Source organism: Hemicordylus capensis, chromosome 5 (genome assembly GCF_027244095.1).
Source record: "Hemicordylus capensis ecotype Gifberg chromosome 5, rHemCap1.1.pri, whole genome shotgun sequence".
NCBI classification, from domain to species: Eukaryota; Metazoa; Chordata; class Lepidosauria; order Squamata; family Cordylidae; genus Hemicordylus; species Hemicordylus capensis.
Genome location: NC_069661.1, coordinates 15,384,381 through 15,406,484, shown reverse-complemented (window position 1 = coordinate 15,406,484; position 22,104 = coordinate 15,384,381). Strand labels below are relative to the sequence as shown.

The 22,104-nt window shown below is 46.2% G+C and overlaps 1 protein-coding gene across 4 annotated transcripts in view; it reads right to left on the bottom strand.

The window, feature by feature from the left end:
• The window catches only part of FRAS1 (Fraser extracellular matrix complex subunit 1), a 383,137-nt gene that overhangs the window by 233,532 nt on the left and 127,501 nt on the right, over nt 1-22,104 (bottom strand). For all 4 annotated transcript variants that reach the window (XM_053252057.1, XM_053252060.1, XM_053252061.1 and 1 more), the window contains 4 exons: nt 10,297-10,404; nt 8,813-8,905; nt 7,054-7,213; nt 4,752-4,885 (listed from right to left, as the gene is read on the bottom strand). In XM_053252057.1, the coding sequence (XP_053108032.1) occupies nt 4,752-4,885; nt 7,054-7,213; nt 8,813-8,905; nt 10,297-10,404 (495 nt within the window). The remainder of the gene's footprint in view (nt 1-4,751; nt 4,886-7,053; nt 7,214-8,812; nt 8,906-10,296; nt 10,405-22,104) is intronic.

Here is a 22,104-nt window from a genome sequence, read left to right as displayed (position 1 = left end):
AATAAAATACTTTAAAGAATTTCACATAGTAAAACAATTAAACAGTTTTATTACACCTCCACACTATGTATACCTCCACACTATGTATACCTTAAACAATTAAACAGTTTTATTACACCTCCACGCTGTTTTTTGTTAAAAGAAGCATTGGGAAGAAGAATCCTGGAACTGCCCGTCACATATAGTTAATACTTGCAAAATGGGGAGTGGAGCAGCAGACGCATGGCCGTTCATCCCTAGAAAATGAGCCCTGCTTTACGAAATACCAATGGGAAAACCCAGTCAAGATAAAGTTGTAAAGTTGTGCCGCTGGGTTGGTGTCGACTCCTGGCAACCATAGAGCCATATGGTTGTCTTTGGTAGAATACAGGAGGGGTTTACCATTGCCTCCTCTGATGCAGTATAAGATTATACCTTTCAGCATCTTCCTATATCGCTGCTGCCCGATATAGGAGTTTCCCATAGTCTGGGAAACATATCAGCAGAGATTTGAACCAGCAACCTCTTATTCGCTAGGCAAGTTACTTCCCGGCTGCGCCATTAGGTGAAGTGATAATTAAAAATTAAAAATAAAACCTATTCCATCATTCTGGAATGCAGAGGGCAGCCTTGGTGTTCTCTATTATCCTCAGCACTGGTATTTCATTAGTTAATGACTTGCACAAGGTTTTGTCCCGTAGATCAGAGCCAAAGTGCTCAGAATGAATTATGGCTACCCCCAAGCAAAGAAATGGAAGTATCAGAGCCTGTAATTTAGAGCAACAAAACATGACTCACTAATAACTTGGGCAACTCACTCTGGCTATCAACTATCTGTTCTATAACCCCCACTACCCCAGGGCAGAAAACTTCCATGAACCGATTTCAAACTTTCAGAACCACTCTTTCCACCCACCCTCACCAGCCAGCATACGACGATGCCCTTTGCCAGAACAGAAATCTGGATCTTCATGAAGAGGGAATGAGTCAGAGAGGTCAGATGTCTTCCCTTTTTCCCCAGCCTCCAGAGACCAAACATGGTCCTTACATCAGTTCCTTTGCCATGCACAGTGAACCCCATGCTTCCAACTATACTTTCTAAATTCACTGCTGATTATATCTCCTCCTTAATCTCCCCTTTTCCTCCTCAAACACAACACTGTTGGTCCCTTTTGCCTCTCATTTCTAGCTCTCACCTTTGTGCCTTCTATCATGTACCTCCCTATGCCTAGGAGAACCCCACAAGCTCTTTATTGTTGTTGTTGTTGTTGTCATTGTTTACACAGTCAGACAGGTGTTATTGACTGGTTTGACTGGTAGCTTGTATTTTTTGCAGATCTTCCAGTGTATCATCCCTGCTACCTTGTCATGCCTTTGTTTGTAGTCAGTCTGTGCGATCTTCTTACAACAGCTGATCAGGTGGTCCACTGTTTCATCTGCTTCTTTACAAAGGCGGCACTTGCTGTTTGTGGTGGATTTTTTATTATTATTATTTCTTGTTTACACAGTCAGACAGGTGTTATTGACTGGTTTGTTTTATCCAGACATCGAGTCCTTCCCAAGGACCTGGGATGCCAGAATTTTATTGTCAATGGTTATAGATATCGTCGCAGAATATAGGCTGTTCCCAGTAAAGCTGCTTTTTGTAATTGGCTGATGGTGATTTCTGTGGCCCCTATGGTGTTGAGGTGCTCTTCAAGGTCTTTTGGAACTGCACCCAGGGCGCCAATTACCACTGGGATTATTTGGGTCTTCTTCTGCCACAGCCTTTCAATTTCAATTTGTAGATCTTTGTATTTGGTGATTTTTTCTATTTCTTTTTCTTCTGTTCTGCTATCCCCTGGTATTGCTATGTCGATTATTTTCACTTGTTTTTCTTTCTTCTCGACTACAGTGATATCTGGTGTATTGTGTGGCAGATGTTTGTCTGTTTGTAGTCAGAAGTCCCATAATATTTTTACATCTTCATTTTCTTCAACTTTTTCAATTTTATGGTCCCACCAATTCTTGGCTACAGGTAGCTTGTATTTTTTGCAGATGTTCCAGTGTATCATCCCTGCTACCTTGTCATGCCTTTGTTTGTAGTCAGTCTGTGCGATCTTTTTACAACAGCTGATTAGGTGGTCCACGGTTTCATCTGCTTCTTTACAAAGGCGGCACTTGCTGTTTGTTGTGGATTTTTCGACTTTGGCTCTTATTGCATTTGTTCTTAGTGCCTGTTCTTGTGCAGCCAGTATTAAACCCTCTGTTTCTTTCTTCAAGTTGCCATTCTTAAGCCATTGCCAGGTCTTGGTGATGTCTGATTTTCCACTTATATTGTGCAAATATTGACCATGCAGGGGCTTATTTCTCCATTTTTCTGCTCGGTTCTTGACTTGTTCTTTCTTGTAGGCCTGTTTTGTTTCATTGGTGTTGAATAGTTTCGCGTTCTTGACCATTTGAAGTGCATCTTCTTCACTGTCCCTTATATATTCTTCAAGGCCTCTTTTCTCCTCCTCTACTGTTTGATGGACTTGCAGCATTCCTCTTCCACCTGAGCTGCGAGGGAGGTAGAGCCTATCTACATCACTGCGGGGGTGCAGAGCATGATTGGTGGTCATTATTTTCCTGGTCTTACGATCTAGCATCTCTAGCTCTCCCTGGGTCCAGTCTATTATTCCTGCAGTGTATCTGATAACAGGTATAGCCCAGGTGTTTATGGCTTGTATGATGTTCCCGCCATTGAGTTTGGACTTGAGGATTTTTCTGACTCTCTTGATGTATTCACTTCCAATTTTTCTTTTAACTTCAGTGTGTGCGATGTTATCAGCCTGGAGAATGCCCAAGTATTTGTAACGTTCTTTCTCTTCCAGGTTCTTGATCTTGCTTCCATTGGGCAGTTCTATTCCTTCTGTTTTTGTTATTTTCCCTCTGTTCATTATTAATGCAGCACACTTGTCTAGTCCAAACTCCATTGCTATATTGCTACTGAATATACGGACAGTGTTTAGCAGTGATTCGATTTCTATCTGGGACTTTCCATACAACTTCAGATTGTCCATGTACAGCAGATGGTTGATTTTACTGGATTTTTTAGATGCTTGGTATCCGAGGTTTGTTTTGTTTAGTATTTGTGAAAGTGGGGTCATGGCGATTACAAAGTAGGGGAACTAGGATGATTGAGATAATATACACAAAGGGTACTGAATATTTAGGAAAATGCTATATCCACACATTATTAATTTGGCAAATTTGTATACCACCCACTTCCGAAATCTCTAAGCAGTTTACAGCATAAAACAAGCCAAGGATTTAACCGTTAAAACATATAAAAGATCAAATTAAAAATACCCATAAAAACACACCAACTAACTAAAAAGCTTGGCTGAAGAGATGTGTCTTTAGCTGTTTGAAGCTCAAATGGGTTTGCATTTAAATCAGTCTATAATGCAAATTTATACCAAATGTTGCTTGCAATGTACATTCAGTTCCTCTTCCACATTACATCTCGCATTAGCAAAATGTATTTGTAGCACAAATAGTGCAAGGGGGACCTGAAAATGCTTTATGGTGCTTTGTACAAAAATCATCTACACATTATTACTGTCCGTCAAGCTGCTTCTTTCTCTCTCTTTCATATCCCTCCTCAAGATCTCCTTTCTCTGCAAAGCTGAGCCACACCACTGGCTTCACCATCTCTATCCCACCACTCCTACCTGAGTGTCTTGCTGCTCATTCTCATGAGATCTTTTCTACTCCTGACCTCTCCTCCCATCTCTAGTTAAAGCGCACATTTGGGCACATTGCTAGCACTTAGTAGAAGGGATGTGCACAAATGGCTCAGGTAAGCCGCTGGCAGGGAGGGGCGTGGTCCCCTTAAAAAGCAGGAAGGCAGCTCCTTACCTGCTCGTCCAATGCCCCGTTGCTTTTCCGGTGGCGGCACCCGCTCTCCCAAAGGCTGTGCGCGGTTGCAGTGCTGTTCCCTGCAGCCCCCATGCGCTGTCAGTACACACATGGCCAGTGCGCATGCAGAGACTGGTGGGAACTGTGCCACAGCCACGCATGGCCTTTTGGAGAGCAGGCGCCCACACTGCAAAAGCGGTGGGGCAGCGGACAAGCAGGTGATGGGCTGCTTACCTGCTTTTCCAGGGAATCACTTCCCACCCATCCCCCAAAATGGTTCGAACACAGGTGCAGAAGCTGGTTCAGCGCTTCCCAGAGAAGTGTTCTGGTAGCAAGGGGGAGGGGGAGATGAAAGCAAAAGATATTCAGAACTACCAACACTCTTACTTATTTATAGCTGCTTTTTATCAGATCTGCAGCTCTGGTGTCTTTTTTGTGTGCCAGTTGGGGGCTTCTTTCCAAGGATATCACAGCCAATCAGGGATCACATGGGTAATTAAAAATGTCATGTCATGAAGCAGACTATCAGTTTTAGTTACCTGATGATGACACAAAGCCAATTGAGAGCGATGGCAATGCTTCTTAGCCTCACCCTAAATGAGCCTCTCTCTTTTTTTGCCTCCTTTTAAAGAGCCCCCACAAGTCCAAAAATGGGGGTTCATTTTGTGAGAGCCAAATTTGATCCCAAAATGCCCACCTCATATTGGTTCAGCCTTCATTCATAGTAGTAAACACACCAAAAAATACAATGGCCTGTTCTAATGAAGATTTCCAAAAATCCCAGTCGTTTTACCTGGATGACAATTTCTAATGCGAAGTATATTGCTTGTAATAATAATTCTTAAAAAGCTAATGAAATGCAAAGAAAATGATAGGGTGAATCATCTTACCTTGTTACATGAGACAGGCTGACATAGTGCTGTGAAACATTTCGCAGTCCCATTCTGGCAGGTGCATTTAGCACACAGGCTGGGTCGCCACTCCTCACCATCCTGGAACCTTTGGCCATCGAAAGAGCAAGTCTCTAAAAGGCAGGTAAGGCAACTGGGTTTTTCTGTGTTCACGGAATATTCCAGAATTAGTGCAGCAACATTCTCGTTTGCAGAGGGTAATCTCACTACTCAGTCAAGTATTCCTAAAATGTGTCTTTAGTTACTTGGTCTTATCACTATGCCCCCATTCTGGTCAGAAAGAGATGCAAACACACATGAAAGACATCCACTGAAAGCTAAAAGGGCCTTTTTCTGTTAATGGTGCAGCGGAGAAATGTCTTGACTAGCAAGCCAGAGGTTGCCGGTTCGAATCCCCGCTAGGGAAACACCTATCTATATCAGGCAGCAGCAATATAGGAAAGATGTTGAAAGGTATCATCTCATACTGCATGGGAGATGTCAATGATAAACTCCTCCTGTATTCTGCCAAAAGACAACCACAGGGCTCTGTAGTCACCAGGAATCAACACTGACTCAATGACACACTTTACCTTTATCCCTTTTTAGCCCCATAAAAGCAAAATGATCACAGAGCCTTCACAAAGATATCTCATCTTTGGATTGTGCAGAAGTTGCGCAGAATGAAGAGGGAATGGGCAGGATCATGCACACTGCCCTTGCTTCCAACCTCTACGCATTCTGTCGGACTTCTGCATGAAGCTTGCACATGTACACTCAAAGGGCTCTCTTCACGCTTATCGTAAAGTTATTACGTAAACTCATCCTGTGTCATGATCCCAGACCCTGGAGCCCTCGAATGAGGGATGGGGTGGAAAGTCTGGGACAGAATTTGGATTAGAGGCACCACCAACCCAGGCACCTTGTGACCCTGTGCCATGAGGAACTCTTGCACTGGATGCACCCTCAGTGAGGATGCAGCCCTGCTGGCATCCTCTGATTCGGAGGCACCTTCCACAGATCTCCCAGCCATAATGGAGGCTCCCCAGCACCATCACAGCAGACATCTGCAAAAATCAGTCAAGGCTCCTTTGAGGATCAAAGGCTGCACCTGGATGGGGCAGGGCCAAGCCAACTTGCCTGAGCAGTAGGCTGCGCATTGCTGGAGCAACTTCCCCTTTTGTTGAAACACCCAGCTCTGAATCTTTGTGATCAGCTCTGGCCTTGGTCCTGACCTATAGCCCTGGGAGCTGTCCAAGGTCTGCGGCATCCTTGGTCCCTGCTTTGGAGAAACTGTGGCAGTCCCTGCAGTGGGACATACTAGCATGTGCAATAGTGGACGGTACGGGTGCTTGCTGCGGGGGGCCAGCGAGAGGCACCTTTAAGCATAAATGAGAAGGTGGAGACCTAGGTGGAGAACTGCCCTGAAAGGACCAGCAAAAGCTGTTGTAAAACTCCAGTTCTGTTCCCTACAGTTTGATAAACTCTGGTGAACAGCTGTAAAACTGGGTTTCCCTTACCTAGCTATAAACAAATGTTCTATATGAGCAACAGCTTAGCGAAGAGGTAGACTTGCAGGCTTGCAGGCTTGTTCACACAACAATTAAGCTTTGGGAACTCTGCATGCTCCTGATCAGTGATCATGTGGGAGGCAGGTGCAGGCCTCCTTGCTAATATGCTGGGTTATAGTGCTGGGTAGGACGATGCTGTCAAAGCTTGCACCCACCTCCCACATGATCATTTCCCCCTCCTGTGCTGTATTGCAGGCTTAGCAAATTAATTGTGCACTCTCCTTACATACAGTCTGATCTCCCTCTCTTCCTTTGGACGAGGAGAGACCCGGCAGCAGGCCTGTGCTCGGAGCTCTGCCAGGGAACTGTATATAACCCTGTTAATAAACCTGTTTAGTTTCCAGGACATAGGAAGCTGCTGTATACGGAGTCAGACCATAGGTCCAGCTAGCGCAGTATTGTCTACACAGACTGGCAGTGGCTTCTAAAAGGTTGCAGGCAGGAATCTCTCTCAGATGCTGCCAGGGAGAGACCTTGAAACCTTTTGCTCTTCTCAGAGCGGCTCCATCCCCTGAAGGGAATATCTTACAGTGCTCACATGTGGTCTCCCATCCAAATGCATCCAGGGCAGACCCTGCTTAGCTAGGGGAAGAAGTCATGCTTGCTACCACAAGACCTGAATCTATAGTTGAGATTCAAAACGGCAAGAGACAGAGACTGCCTACATTTGCAAGGCACTGAACTCATGGAAACAGCCCCTCTCCACACCTCACTCGCCTCCATTCACTTACCTCCACGACCAACACACCGTGGACAGCAGTCTCCTGGCTTGAAGGATTCTACTTCACCTCTCTCACAAGAAAGAGCCGGGCAGAACTTGGGAGTGCAGAGAACCTCTCCGTTGGCACAAGAACAGGTTGTGCACCCAGAGCCAGTCCATTCAGTATCATGCTACAGGGACAGACACAGATGAACACATATCAGCAAATTGGCAACTCAAGAAGAGAGGCAGGTTTGGACCCGACCCTGACCTTGGTCTGCCCTCCTTCTAACCCCATGATTGGCCCATGATGAAAACAAAGCCAGGAAAAGCAGGTCATACATTTTTAATGTTTGCATTTGTCCAAAATGCAACCCGGAAAATAATGTAAAGGTGGAAATGTGATTGCCTTGCTTGTCAATTGAAAAAGACACGAAACGTCTATATTCTCTGGAGGTTCTTCATTTTATGACCTGTTTAGCTTGTTGGCAAGAGATCCAAGGTCTGGGCTGTCTCGCAGTCCCATTAGTGAAGCAAGCAGAGGGAAGTGATGTCAGCAGCCAAGTAAGAAGAAAACATGGGGCATAAGTACTGCCAAGAAACAGATCAGAAGGAAACCCCATCTGGCCTAGAATCCCTTTTCCAACAGTGAGTAGAGAGCCAGGTCCTTCAAAGAAGCCCACCGGCAGGGCATAAAGGTAACTGCCCAACCCACCAGCATTTGCTGTCCAAGAACTAGTATGCAGAGACATACTGCCTCTCAACTTACAGTTGCATTTAACAATCTTGGCCAAGAGCTGCAGATAGACCTCCCAAAAATCTGCCTTGTGGATTCAAGAAAGAAAGAAAGAAAGAAAGAAAGAAAGAAAGAAAGAAAGAAAGAAAGAAAGAGGGGGGAGGGAAGGAAGGAAGGAAGGAAGGAAGGAAGGAAGGAAGGAAGATTCTAATCTCCACTGCTGACTTTCACCTGCTTATCTCCTGTTTGTCTCCAGAACTCAGAAGTATGCTATCTCTGAACATGGGAGGTTCCATTTGCTAACAAGGCATACAGCATTTGTTAGCCCTGCTCTCCAGAGTCACATCTGCTTCCAAGAGAGGCCACCACTGGCATTGTAGCCTATTCCTGGCACTTCTCTTTTCCACAAATGAGAGAGAAATTACAATGAACAGGAGCCAGATATGATTAACCGTCCTTTGCCCGTGCCTTCCAAGCTGCCATGCAAGGAGCAGTCTCCCCACAAAATAACGTGACTATCTTCTTGGACTGAAAACGCCAAGGCTTGTCTCTGTGACCCAGTTGGCAGCAAGGAATGTGCCAGCTCTTTTTTCATCTTTGGGAATCAGCCCAAAAGTTAATTTGCAGCAATCACTTTGGTTCGGTCATGTGTGAAGCAGTGTCTGACTTCTCTGACCTAGTTCCCCAAGTGCAAGGACTAGACAAAACTTAGAGACAGTCAAAACGTGGCCGGGGCAGATGAATGCAACACTTTGCAGCTATTGAGAAGGCCAACGATGAAGAAAGCAAACTTATCTCAGATTGGCAAACAAGCCAAACCGCACTCTCCCTTATACTGTATTCCCAAAATGATGTTCCCTAAATGCCTCTCTGCAGAGCCAAACAAGTTCCCATTGGGGATGCCACGTGATGGTTGTTGCTGTTATTATTATGTTGTTGTTGTTTAAGCTTATATACTGCTTTTCAACAAAAGAAGGGTTCTCAAAGTAATTTACCCAGCAATTTATTCCAAGAAAACACCACAAGCTGAAAGAAATACCCAAGAAAAGCTTACCCCATGGATACGTCCTTCGTGTTTACAAAATCCTTCCGTTTGTGAAACGCACATAGGGCAGCAAGCATTAGGGGCTATTCGGAGCACCTCCCCCTAAAGAAGAAAAAGATTGTCCAGGGAGTGTCACAAATCTGTCTAGAAAACCCAGCTTCCAGTCATTCGTCCCACAATCTCAACCTGTGTTAAGACTGCCATTTGTTAAACAAAGCACACAGCTGTGGGAAACACAATCAGCAGGAGGCGCAGAGACTGCTTTTTAAGCAGTTTTTAAATTTTAATGTGTTTTATCTATTATTTTGTTTATCTTTTTATGAATTTTAAATGTATTATATTTTATATTAGGTTTTAATTCTGTACACTGTTGAGAGATTTCCATATTTATAAATTCAATGAATGAATGAATGAATGAATATTCGATTTCTATACCGCCCTTCCAAAAAATGGCTCAGGGCAGTTTACAGTAAAACAAAACAAAACAATTAAAAACAGAGACCGTAAAACACCATGAAACAATTAAAACATTCAAAATAGTTTTAAGAAACCCTGGAAAACCAGGTTACAGTAAGTTAAAAACATTTACAACAAATTAGAAACTTTGGAAGGCCAGGCCAAACAGGGCTCTCCTGAAGGCCAATAATGAATTCAAATTACGGATTTCTGCCAGGAGTGCATTCCATAGCCCAGGAGCAGCTACAGAGAAGGCCCGTCTCTGAGTCGCCACCAGACGCACCGGGTGGTAGCTAGAGACAGACCTCCTCAGATGCCCTTAATGTGCGGTAAGGATCATGCAGAAGAAGGCGCTCTCTAAGGTAACCTGGACTTAAGCCATTCAGGGCTTTAAAGGTAATAACCAGCACTTTGTATTTTGCCCGAAAACATGAACTGCCCCTTTGCTAAGCAGGGTTCACCCTGGTTTGCATTTGAATGGGAGATTACACGTGTGAGCACTATGGGATATGGGGACGCTCTGGAAGGAGCATCTGCATGCTTGCATGCAGAAGGTCCCAGATTCCCTCCCTGGCATCTCTAAGATAGTGCTCAGAGAGGCTCCTGCCTGCAGCCTTGGAGAAGCCACTGCTGCCAGACTGTGTAGAAAATACTGAGCTAGATGGACCGATTGTCTGACTTAGTATACGGCAGCTTCCTATGTTCCTATGTTGGTCTGAGGGAACAGAATACTGGGTGACTGGTACAGAAGGTAGGTCTCTCCTACCAGGGAGAGTCTGGGCTGTGGTAAAATAAGCCATACCTGGAGAACTTCTTAGAAGTGATCAATCTAATCCCGTACCCTGTCACTAATAAGCAAGTCTGTAAAACAGTGCCAGGCTTTGGATATACCCACAGAAAAGAAAACGGTGTTGCAAAAGATTGAAATGAAAACATGAAAGCGAGAAGGAATGATGTCACCAAGAGCCATTCAACTCAAATGTGTCCCGCCCTTTGCACAATTCAAGTATCACGCAGACGTCATCCCGTTGCTGTACCTTCCAAAAGTTGCAGTGAGGGTTTTTGCAAACGACGGCTTCGCACAGGACAATGTCACCATGGCAACCGCACTCCCGGCACGGGTCTGGCTTCCAAACGGTGTTGTTCTGCAAACAAGCAATAATCTCTGAATTAAAATTGTATTAAAAAGTGTTAACACTGCGTGCAATTATGGGACGGCGAAGAGTTCCAATGAATTAAAAGGCGTCTCCTCGTGCCATGGACGCAAACTTGGCAAGCGAGGTCTCTCTGCTACATGCTGATTAGTACCCGTGGCTGTAATAAGTCCAAAGCTATTCATTTCATACTTCCAAAACATGTAATCAAAGGACTCGGGCCTGCAATGAAAAGCAATCAATTCCAGCTGCAAAATAATTGATCCACCTAACCCCGGTAGCTACAATCTGATTAGAGCTTCTCTTCCATATAGCCCTGGCTTCTGTAAACATACTCAGATGGAGAATTTAACAGTTTCTAAAAGGGCTTGTGAAGCTCGATTCATATTAAAATTAATGTGCTAGAAAAATTACCTGGGGTGCAATACAGCTTCCGTGTATAGTAAGAGCCTACAAAGATTGGGACTCTTCTGGTTAAAAATGAGATGGGGGATATTATAAAGATGAGAAAGATCCGGAATGAGTTGAGCAAGGAAACGTTCTTACCCTTTGGCAGAATGCAAGAAATAACTTTTGTGGGGGCCTCTTGCAAAACTAAAAGTCAGGTTTGGATTATGAAACTGAAACAGTCTTTTTTCACCCTTCTTTCAGTTAATCTTATCTTTTTGAGGATTTTCAACACATAGCTGTGCATTTTCCTTGCCTATGCACACATACTTTATTGCCTAGAGTCATAAGCACATAAGAACAGCCCTGCTGGATCAAAACCAAGGCCCATCTAATCCAACATCCTGTTTCACACCGTGGCCCACCAGATGCCTCTGGGGAGCCCACAAGCAAGAGGTGAGGGCATGTCCTCTCTCTTGCTGTTGCTCTCCTGAAACTGGTATTGAGAGGTATCTTGCTTCTGAGGCTGGAGGTGGCCCATAGCCGCATACCATGACATTTAGAAGCCTACCTAGAAAATCCTCAAAAAAACAAATAATTTGACAGCATTATTGCAGAAGAGTGCTATATCAATTGGTGCATACTCTGGTGGGTGGGGGGGCAGTAGTGGATAGGGATGTGCACGAACTGGCATTTGGCCAGTTCACCAGTGGGGGGGTACCTTTAATAAGCAGGGAGAGTGTTCACCCCCCCCCGGGTTTCCCCCATCATTGCTGCCTCCAAAACTGCTGGTGTGGGGCAGCAGCATGCCTCCTTGCCGCCCGGTCAGCATCGGACTGGTCAACATCAGTCTAGTCAGAGCTGACCAAGGCAGCAAGGAGGTACGCAGCCGCCCCGCACCAGCGGTTTTGGAGACAGGACCAGCGGGGAAAACCCAGCGGGGAAGATGAGCATCCGCCTTGCTTCTTAAAAAGTAAGAAACCAGCCTGAACTCCAGACCCCCAGAGCAGTTTGGCGATCCAGAAAGGACCACCAAACCGGTTCGTACACATCCCTAGTAGTGGAGTCTGCAGAAATACTTTGGCAGGGGATGGAGAAATGGATATGCTTGATCAGGCTCTGAGTTCTGGAAGAGCCTGGACCATTCACTTTACTTTTCTCCCTCTTATCAGCCACATTTACATCATCTTAACATAATGCAGCTTTTGTATGACTTGAATTTTTGAACTGCACAAAGACTGTTTTAGAACTGCACCTTTCCCCACTTTTGAGAACTGCACATTTTGTGCCTGGTGCACTTTTTAAAAATGCCCTGTCATACACATGTACAGCAGAGAACTATCCACAAGTAACATGTCACTCATGATCATCTATATGCAACTGCACAGAAGACGAACCAAGTAACAGCACCCACTCCAAGTCAAGCTGTTCCAGAGGCTAAGGGAGCTGTATCCTGCTGAGACCTGCTGAGGGGCCAGTCCCTGTGCTGCAAGGAAAACTGGGGGGAAGAACCACGTAGCCGGGTAGCTCTGCCACAGATAGATGGTGCTGACCCAGGCCCAAGGCATGACTCCCAAGTCGTGCTGGAGATCACCCATGATCAGACTGCCAGAAAAGAAGAGAAGATCACCACTGTGACACATGTGATTGCAGGACAAAAGGAAGAACCTAAAAAGTAGACCCTGGGGTGGGGGGCAAAGCAGGCAGAGGACCCTATATTGTAACCTGCAAAGAAACCAAAGTCAACTCCCAAACTGCACAAAAGCAACCTGCAGCAACCTGACCAGCCTGTAATAAAGCCAGAAGCATCTCAGACCAAACCCAGACTCTGTGACTCGTCCATAACTCTGCCAAACCCATTATTCCTTCACAAAGTCCAAAAACGTGCCTGTTGGGGGAATTATCCTGTAAAGCTGATGGGGAACCCAAGGGGTGGGTGGGAATTACCCACACTCAAATGTTTCTGTCGACCAATCATAGGCCAGTTTGAGAAACCCAATAAAGGATGGGTCCCTGCCAAAAGCCCGTCAAAAGACAGGCCCGAGAACTAGGGGCAGGCAGAACCTCACAGCCACAGCACAGTCAGCAGACACGCAGCCTCGTCGACCTGCACGAGTGGTCAATAAGCAACTCAACGCAGCTAACCTACTTGCTAACACAAAACTGCGGAAAGGACAGTTGCCAAGCCCGCACCAGGTCTAGGTTAACTACAGAGGAAACTAAAAGCCAAAAACGGGCCCTCGGCAGAAGCAGGGTCCAAGTAGATAATTAATTAAATAAACAAACAAACAACTTTTTTGTTCTCTGGGAGGCTCACAACACAAAAATAATGAGGCCTAAGATTGGGCAGAGAGGAAGCATTACCATACTTCCAATCCAATGTGTCCATGTTTCAACCAACGTGTTTCAACACTGTAGTGTACTAGGCCCAAGGCTGCCAGTTCAAACAGGGGGATGCCCCTTTTGTCAACTGTGGTTGCCAAACATCTGGGGTACCAATGTCAAAATGGGGGGTACCAGCAAAGGGGGGGAGTTATGCCACCCATCTCACCTGACAACTTTGGCATGACTATGTTCCTAACCAACGTGTTTCAACACTGTAGTGTACTAGGCCCAAGGCTGCCAGTTCAAACAGGGGGATGCCCCTTTTGTCAACTGTGGTTGCCAAACATCTGGGGTACCAATGTCAACATGGGGGGGTACCAGCAAAGGGGGGAGTTATGCCACCCATCTCACCTGACAGCTTTGGCATGACTGTATCCCAAATGGACTCTTGAAAGGTATCTGAAAGTTCACTGGTCCCCCATGGACCAACAGAAGACCTGGTGGGGGGCAAAGGCACTAGGGAATCAGCGGGCAATGCTGATGCTGATATCTCATTGCCACTCAGAAAGGCAGGCAAGATAATTCCCCCCACCAGGCATCAGACCACGGCCCCAAGCAGCCCTACAGACTAGAATCCCAAGATGGCTCTGGCAGTGGTGCTCTTACCCCTGGACTTCAGGACCAAAGTTCAGGGCCTCCACACCCCCTGGGGCCCCCCAAATCTTCTTTAGTCTGTCCTGGGTGCTGTGGTTGCCATAACCACCTGTAACCTGGGTGGTGTGGTTGCCCTAACCCTAACCCTAGCCCTAACTGGCTGGCCCACACGGCACTGGGCATCCGAGTGTGATTGTGACCTGTGCTGCATGCTTCAGAGACGGCGGGGAGTGGGAAAAGCAATATGGAGGATGGGAATATGTTAAAGGCCTGGGGCGGGGATGAGGGCTCCAAAGGCCTTTAGGTCCAGGCTCCAAAATTACCTAGGTGCACCTCTGGGCTGTGGGGAAAGACGGGTCCAGAAAAGGCCATGACCCATCCACCCAAGCTCCAAATACTGAAGTTAGGATGGCCTGTGATACTGGTGGATGGCGTTCAAACTCTGTGCACCCGAACCACCTTTTGAAGCCACTGCTCGGTCCAAGAGTGGGAGGAGGATCAGTTGCACTGGTGAGCAAATGACCCCCATACTGGATGCTGGGGTGACAGAAGGGGCCAACCCCGGGCTCTCTGACAAACCCAAATGGTCCTAGGCGCAGAACAACCACTGAGCAATCGGTTCCAGTCAGAGTCATGTCCCGGAAGCAAGGCTGCTGTCCTCCGATGGGAGTGAGCCGGGAGTTTGCAAAGGTCGGTGTGCCATCCCTTCAGCTTCGGTCGGCGAGGCCAGACACTTTTCAGAAGGCACCAGAATATCGCCGGGTCTATTGCTGTGCATCACGTACAAGGAGTGGGCAGTAAACTTGGCACCAGAACCACAACGGAACAAAACTGGACACTGCCTCCCACTGTGCACTGTAAGTACTCAGCCTCGTGATGATTACCCAAAGGCAGAAGACTGGATGCTCTCGCTCCTCCCACCTCAGCGCAAATCCCACCCCAACCCCCCGTATCCATGTCAGGAGGGCACAATTCTATGTAGGAATTTCACCACGTTGTGAACGGCCTTATATACCTTTGTATCTAACTAATGAGTCTTGCGGCTTCGATTAATTCTGTTATGCATGTTTATCATTTGATGACTGCAACATCAAGTAATGACTAGTATGTGCAAATGAGTCATCACAGACTTAACACCAACAAAAAAGCTGCCACCTCAGTAAAACGCGGTATTTTTCAGTGGAATCAGTTCACACATTTAGCTGGAGTCCTGAAATGTACAATAAAATCAAGCACAGAGCAAGCAAGTGTGGGCCATCCATATGGGATGGCATTTCTCCATGGTTACTGAGTCGGTGAAATAAACCATCATATAGAGGAGATTAAAATTCAACCACATAAAATGAAATTTGTTTCCAGTTTTCAATCTACTTTCCAAAGGGAAGAAGACATGAAATCACCACATCTGTGTGTGTCCGTGTGTATCAATAATTTCTGCAATTACATGCCGATACAAACCAAATTCACAACACATTGGAGGAAATCCTAGGGGATTCTAATGGAAGCACTGATTGACTGACTGATTGATTGATTGATCCATGTACAGGTAACACCCCTTTCTAACTCTTGCATTAAGAGCTGGATACAAACCAAATTCACAGCACATGGGAAGGGGTCCTAGGCAGTGTTCCCTGTAACACGGATGCCCAGATGTTGTCAACTACAACTCCCATCATCCACAGCCCAAGGCCATTGCAGCTGGAGATGATGGGAGCTGTCGTCAACAACATCTGGAAATCAGATGTTACAGGGAACACTGGTCCTAGGTAGGAGTCACCCCATAAAAAGAAGAGGCCCCACTATTTCTACTTAGAACTGCCTCTTACTTTTCAAACAGCTGAATCTTGATTTCACCACACTGAGATGCGTGAATAAGAAAGAGCAGGGCTGGAAAAACCTCTGAGCGTTGTCACCTCATGGTGACATTTTCCTGTGAGAACATTTTGCACAACTTATGATACATTCTCTCTTTGGTGAGAGATTAATGAGCTGGTTACACATTACTCACAAAAATGTGTATGAGCCCCAACATCATTTTTCAAAATTAAAAATAGTTCCAGAAAGGGTTATTCAGAGCAGAGGAGCTGTAGGAAGAAGAGAGTGCTTAACCCCTTTTTCATCATGTTTTTCTCTCTCCACTGCAGGGTTCCAAAAATAGGTTTTGCCCAACAAACACACTTTTAGAACCACATTGTGGGACGGGGAGCCATTTGGCAGGGAGGGAGATCTGGAGCAGACACACGGGAAGTGGGGAAACTGTTACGTCCATGCACAAATGCCCCTTGTTCACTCTCAATTCTCTTTCCCCAAAGGTGCTTTTAATTCTTAAATGTAATTTGGTTACATACCTCCAAATGTAACATGTCATTAGCCAGAGTGGTGTAGTAGTTAAAGTGTTGGACTAGGTCTGGGGAGACCCAGTTGAAATCCCCATCCAGCCACAAAACTGAGTGACTCTGGGCCAGTCACTTTCATCTTAGCCTAACCTACCTCACAGGGTTGTTGTAAAGATAAACATAACCATGTCTGCTACTCTGGGTTCCCTGAAGGAAGCGCAGGATTATAAATGTAAATAAATAAAGCACAAGCAGCATGGCTGCTAGAATGCCAACTTTTTCCAGCCCCACGTCTATAGAGAGATGTTTCTCTATAGCCAAAGTCACTCTTTCGGTTACACTGCTGCAGAGCTATACAAACAGAGGCTTCTTTCCTTCCCAGTGGAAGCATATCTGGAATCCAGTCCTCTCTAATAAAGCTGATGAGAATATTAAACCTAACTACTGCCACAGATCTGCACAAATTTACTAGCCCCGGTGTGCAAGATATAAATGATACCAGAGAGAGGCAGTCAGTTTCACTCTGATAACACAACTGGCCTACCATGTGAATGCCGTAGCAGTAACAGGAGGCACGCCGAAAAAAGCTGTCTCCCTTGGCTGATTTACTGTGCATTTGCAGAATCAATTCAAGGCAAGTTATATGGGTGTCAAGCTCTGCCTAACTCTCATGTTGTATTTAATCCATCCTTGCTCTTAAAGTGGCCGGGGGGGGGGGGAGAGAAAGAAAGAAGGCAAAGCAAAGCTGTTCTGTGTCAGACCTGGCTTGTTCCTGGCACCCCCAGTTCGCTCCAGGGCCTCACTTACCTGTCCCGTTTGCAAGAGTGATGTTACTTTTTTGCATTGGAATTAACAGCCTTAGTTGGCTGTTGGTTTCATGGACTGCCTTGCTCATCCCAGCCAGCCATAGGGGAGGGGTTGGCAACTCAAGAGGAGAAAGGTGGAGCTGGAGGAAGGCACAGGGAGCAGTGTTCCCTCTAACAGGGATTCCCAGAGGTTGTTGACTACAACTCCCAGAATCCCCAGCTGCAATGGCTTCTGCTTGGGGATTATGGGAGTTGTCGTCAACAACCTCTGGGAATCCCTCTTAGAGGGGACACTGACAGGGAGGCTTTACAGGGAAGCAAGGCTGTTATTGGGGCCAGACAAATGAGCTTGGAGGGCCGTATCCAGCCCGCAGGCCATACGTTTGACACCTCTGCCTTAAGAGATCCTGAGCATCTGGCAGCTCACTGCAGAGAGTTGACTGCACTGTGTTGTTTGACAAGATGACATCTGCTTCTTTAGAGGAGAAGTGGATGGAAAGTAAATCGTGGCCCAACACAATTCGAGTAGAACACCCCATGCCTGCGGGTTGCTGGGATGCCTGCAAAGAATGATGGATGAGTCGAATTGCTTTGTAAATGTGCACCACGCCTTCGCTTGGGAGGCATGGAGTGGCCAAAAGAGGAGGGCACCCGTGGCTGGGCCAGAGTCAGGCACCAGGATGCAACCAAGCAGAGCAGGGTTTCTTAACCTTGGGCTCCCAGATGTTATTGGACTACAGCTCCCAGAATCCCCAGCCACAAAGGCCATGGCTGGGGATTCTGAGAGTTGTTGTCCAACAACATCTGGGGGCCCAAGGTTAAGAATCCCTGAAGCCAAAGGAAGGGCCAAAGGAAGAAAGCCTAATCAGGCCCAGGCTGGGCAAGGCAGGAAGGAACCGGTCTGCTTTAGGGATGTGCATGGTCCGTAGCGGTCCGGATCGGCACCGAGGGGGGGTCTCCCTTTAAGGGCGGGAGGTAGAACTTACCCCTCCCGCCGCACTTCCCCCTCCGGCGCTGTAGTGATAAGCGAAGTTTTGGGGGCAGCAGCGTTCCTCGCTGCCGCCCCTGCCCCCGTCGTTGGTTGCAAAGCCTTCGGAAGCCTCTTAGTGCAGCACATCGTTGGTTGCAAAGACTTCGGAAGAGCAACACGCACGTGCCGCCTACGTCACATGCACGCTGCACACGACGTGCTGCACTAAGAGGCTTCCGAAGGCTTTGCAACCAACGACGGGGGCAGGGGCGGCAGCGAGGAACGCTGCCGCCCCAAAAACTTCGCTTATCACTACAGCGCCGGAGGGGGAAGTGTGGTGGGAGGGGTAAGTTCTCAGTGCCGGACCGCCGGACTGGTCCGGCTCCGGACCGGTTTGGAGGCCTCTAACATGGCCTCCGGACCGGTCCGTGCACATCCCTAGTCTGCTTCGCTGCGTTGATGCAGACTGCCTAGTGGCAAAGGTTCTACAGAGCAAGGTCTTTATGGACCTCACCAGCGAGGTCCGCCTGGCTTCATCACTTTGCTCTTTTAGACGCCAGGTAAAGGCCTTTTTGTTCACCCAGGCCTTTTCCATTTTAAATTCTGATTTTCAGATTTGATCTGATTTTTTAAAAAAACTAATTTCAAAATGAGTGTTTAAGCTGCTTTGCATTGTATTTTGTATTTTCTTTTCACCTGTTTTTGTCTGTTATGATTTAATGCATTGTGTGTTTTTACTGGATGTTTTAATGTTGTGCTATGAGCAGCCCAGAGAACAATTTGTTATGGGGTGGCTAACAAATAAAGTTTGTTATTTATCATCATCACCAACACCAACACCAACACCATCATCTACTGGAGCCAGGCTGGTGTCAGCTGTGACAGTGCTCACCCCTCACTCTAGAGGGCAGCCTTGGTCCGTGAAATTTTAATGCCTCACAGGTGGCACAGAAGCAAAGTCAGTGGAGACTGGCCACTGCAAGACCTAGTTCCAGAAACTTTCCACAGTACCTTACAATGCATCATGCATCCATCAACAAAAGGTAAAGGTAAAGTGTGCCATCAAGTCGATTTCGACTCCTGGCGCCCACAGAGCCCTGTGGTTTTCTTTGGTAGAATACAGGAGGGGTTGACCATTGCCTCCTCCTGTACAGTATGAGATGATGCCTTTCAGCATCTTCCTATATCGCTGCTGCCCGATATAGTGCCAGTGGGGATTCGAACCGGCAACCTTCTGCTTGTTAGTCAAGCATTTGCCCACTGCAACACTTAAGGTGGCTGTCAACAAAAGGGGCTCCAGTAATTTTTTTTTTAAAGGCTACAAAACAAGTCCGAATCTAGCTAGTGTGCATAGCAAATACAGGAGACCCTTGTTCTTCATGGGTTCTCCTATAGCAGTTTCTGCTATTCAATATTTGCATTGTTGCGGGGTTTTAAAAAAAAAAGGCTAGGTTCACCTATTCGTGGTTCTGTGCACCTGGAAATGACTTCTGGTGTCATTTCTGCTGGAATTTCTGACATGGAGGCAGTACGGAGCCATGTTATGGCTTCTATTTCAAAGATGAGTTAGAAAGCTGGAATCAGAGAGAGAGATCAGAGTCTACAAGAAGGGAACAAGACACAGAGTCATACCAACATGTGGAAAATCCAAAGAGCAGCCAACCAAAGGCCTATGGCAACCCCTTACCAACAAAAATAAGACTTCTCTAGGGAAGCAGGGAGATGCTTGACTAACAAGCAGAAGGTTGCCAGTTCAAATCCCCACTGGTATGTTTCCCAGACTATGGGAAACACCTACATCAGGCAGCAGCCATATAGGAAGATGCTGAAAAGCATCATCTCATACTGCATGGGAGATGGCAATAGTAAACCCCTCCTGTATTCTACCAAAGAAAACCACAGGGCTCTGGGGGCAGCAGGAGTTGAAATTGACTTGATGGCACAATTAACTTTAGGGACACAAATAACCAATCAAAGGTGTGTGTGTGTCTGTGTCTGTGTCTGTGTCTGTGTGTAATGAATGTACACAGATGTGTGTGCATCGGTGTCTGCTGCAATGTTCCTTGAATTACTAAGCTTGTTGCTCACTATTAGATTCATAAGGAAATAACCATTTGCAGAGCCAAAGACCTTGTGAGAGCCAGGGATTCCCATGGGTGACAATGGGAGTTTCTATATGCAGAGATAGCATGACTAAATATATTAGACATGGGAAGCATGAACAGCTGTTTTCTCCTGCAATTCATTCCATGCGTCAAGAGGCTTTATGAAAGTATTCATCCCATGTCTAAAAGGTAACTAGAGACGTTTTAGATATGCAAGCATCAGAAAGCAGAACATCTGCTGAAGATGTCTCTTTCACTGTATAGCGGGTGGGGTAGGAAGGGGAGGTACCGGTCAGTCACAAATGCAAAGAAACCGTTCTTCCACAGTTTGTGGTTCAGCATTTGCAAATTTGGGAGAGTATCGTTTGTGGCTGGTTGTTTGGCATATCACAGCTGTGAACAAATATGCCTTCCCGTTTGCGATCAAAAACTGCCACAGTGACTAAAAGAAGTTGTCAAAAAGAACTATTCTGCTATAGTTATTTGGAAATAAAGGCCAATTCTCATTAGTGATAGCAATGCAGCAGTCGCTGCTTGCACTGATTTCTAGTTAATATATTTATGTATATATGGAATTTATATGCCAATATAAATACATTTATATATACCAATATGAGCACTAAAAGCATCTCACTTGGAGAAATGAATATGGGTCCTATCCTGCGCATGCCATCAACAGGCTGCAACTACCTCCATGCATACCACCAGCAGTTGGAACTCAGTTAAGAACACAAGAACATAAGAAAAACCCTGCTGGATCAGGCCAAAGCCCATCTCCTGCTAACTGAGCAAAGAGGCTGCTTTTTAAAGTGGTGGTTCTCTCTACTGAGCAGGGGGAGAGCAACGGGCCTATCCATCCCCAGCACAGCATCCCTCCAGTGGCGGATGCTGGTGTCTGTCTTAGGTTTCATTTTAAGATTGTGAGCCCTTGGGGGACGGGGAGCCATTTTATTTATTTATATCTCTGAAAACCACTTTAGGAACTTTTGTTGAAAAGTGGTTTATAAATATTCATCGTATTCGTAGCCAGTCCAGCCTGGTGTATTCGGGAAACTCACAAGCAGGAGAAAGCAGGCAACTTCCACCTTCCTGGCATTCAAGGGCATGTCATTGCCAATCCTGATGGAACTATATAGCGACCATGACTAGTAGTTGTTGATAGCCCTGCCCTCCATGAATTTGTCTAATCACCGCAACTGAACATTAGCTTTCTTTACTCTCTTGCTTTTAGTCCAGTCCCCCCTGGCCACTCATAATCATGAGTTCTGCCAATTCACAATTGCTTCTGGAACCAGAGAAGGAAAGGCTGGCTACATGATGTGCTCAGAACAGAGAACCAGCATGTCCATGGAGCCATTTCCCACTCTTGTGGTTCATCATCTGGGCACCTTCCAGATTAGCTGCTCAACAGCAGCAAAATGCTTCCATTCGGGCAAATCGCATTCAAAATGTTAACAGCAGGGGGAGCTGTCTCGCGAAAACTAACAACCTGAAAAACCAGCAACTTTTCCGCAACGGATATACGACGTCCTAGTTCTATATCCAGCTATTAAATTCGAAACAAGGCATTGGAAATATGAACAGCACCCTGCTGTCAGTGTAGGGACTGAGGTGTCACAACACAGGAAGTGCAGAGGCACACTTCCGAGATTCGTCCTGACCCTGTTGCCGGGTCTAATCTGGAAAGCACCCAGAGGACCCAGGAACACAGGAGTAATCCCTAACAAATGCAAGTACCTCTTTCCGTCAAAGAGGGGTTCATGGCACAGTGGCAAACTTCTGGGCTGCCCAGATGAAAAGTAGGACAGTTAGACAACCCAAGGACTTCTTTGGGGGGAGACAAATCACTCAGATTCATTTTCTCCACATCCACGACCTACTTCCCAGAGTGAGAACGGGGAGAAGCCTGAAAATCAAACTGCATGCTGAAAGTGCCCTACGAATAATTCTTGCCATTGTAGCAATGAGGAGGAAATGAGATGTTCAACTTTTCACTGTATTATTAAGCTTCGCTACTGAAACCTAATAACCTCTCCAGCAATGGCTGAATAGCAGGCTGCCAAGTGACAGACCACTCTATCCTCTTGTAGCTGATCCGTGGCTATTAG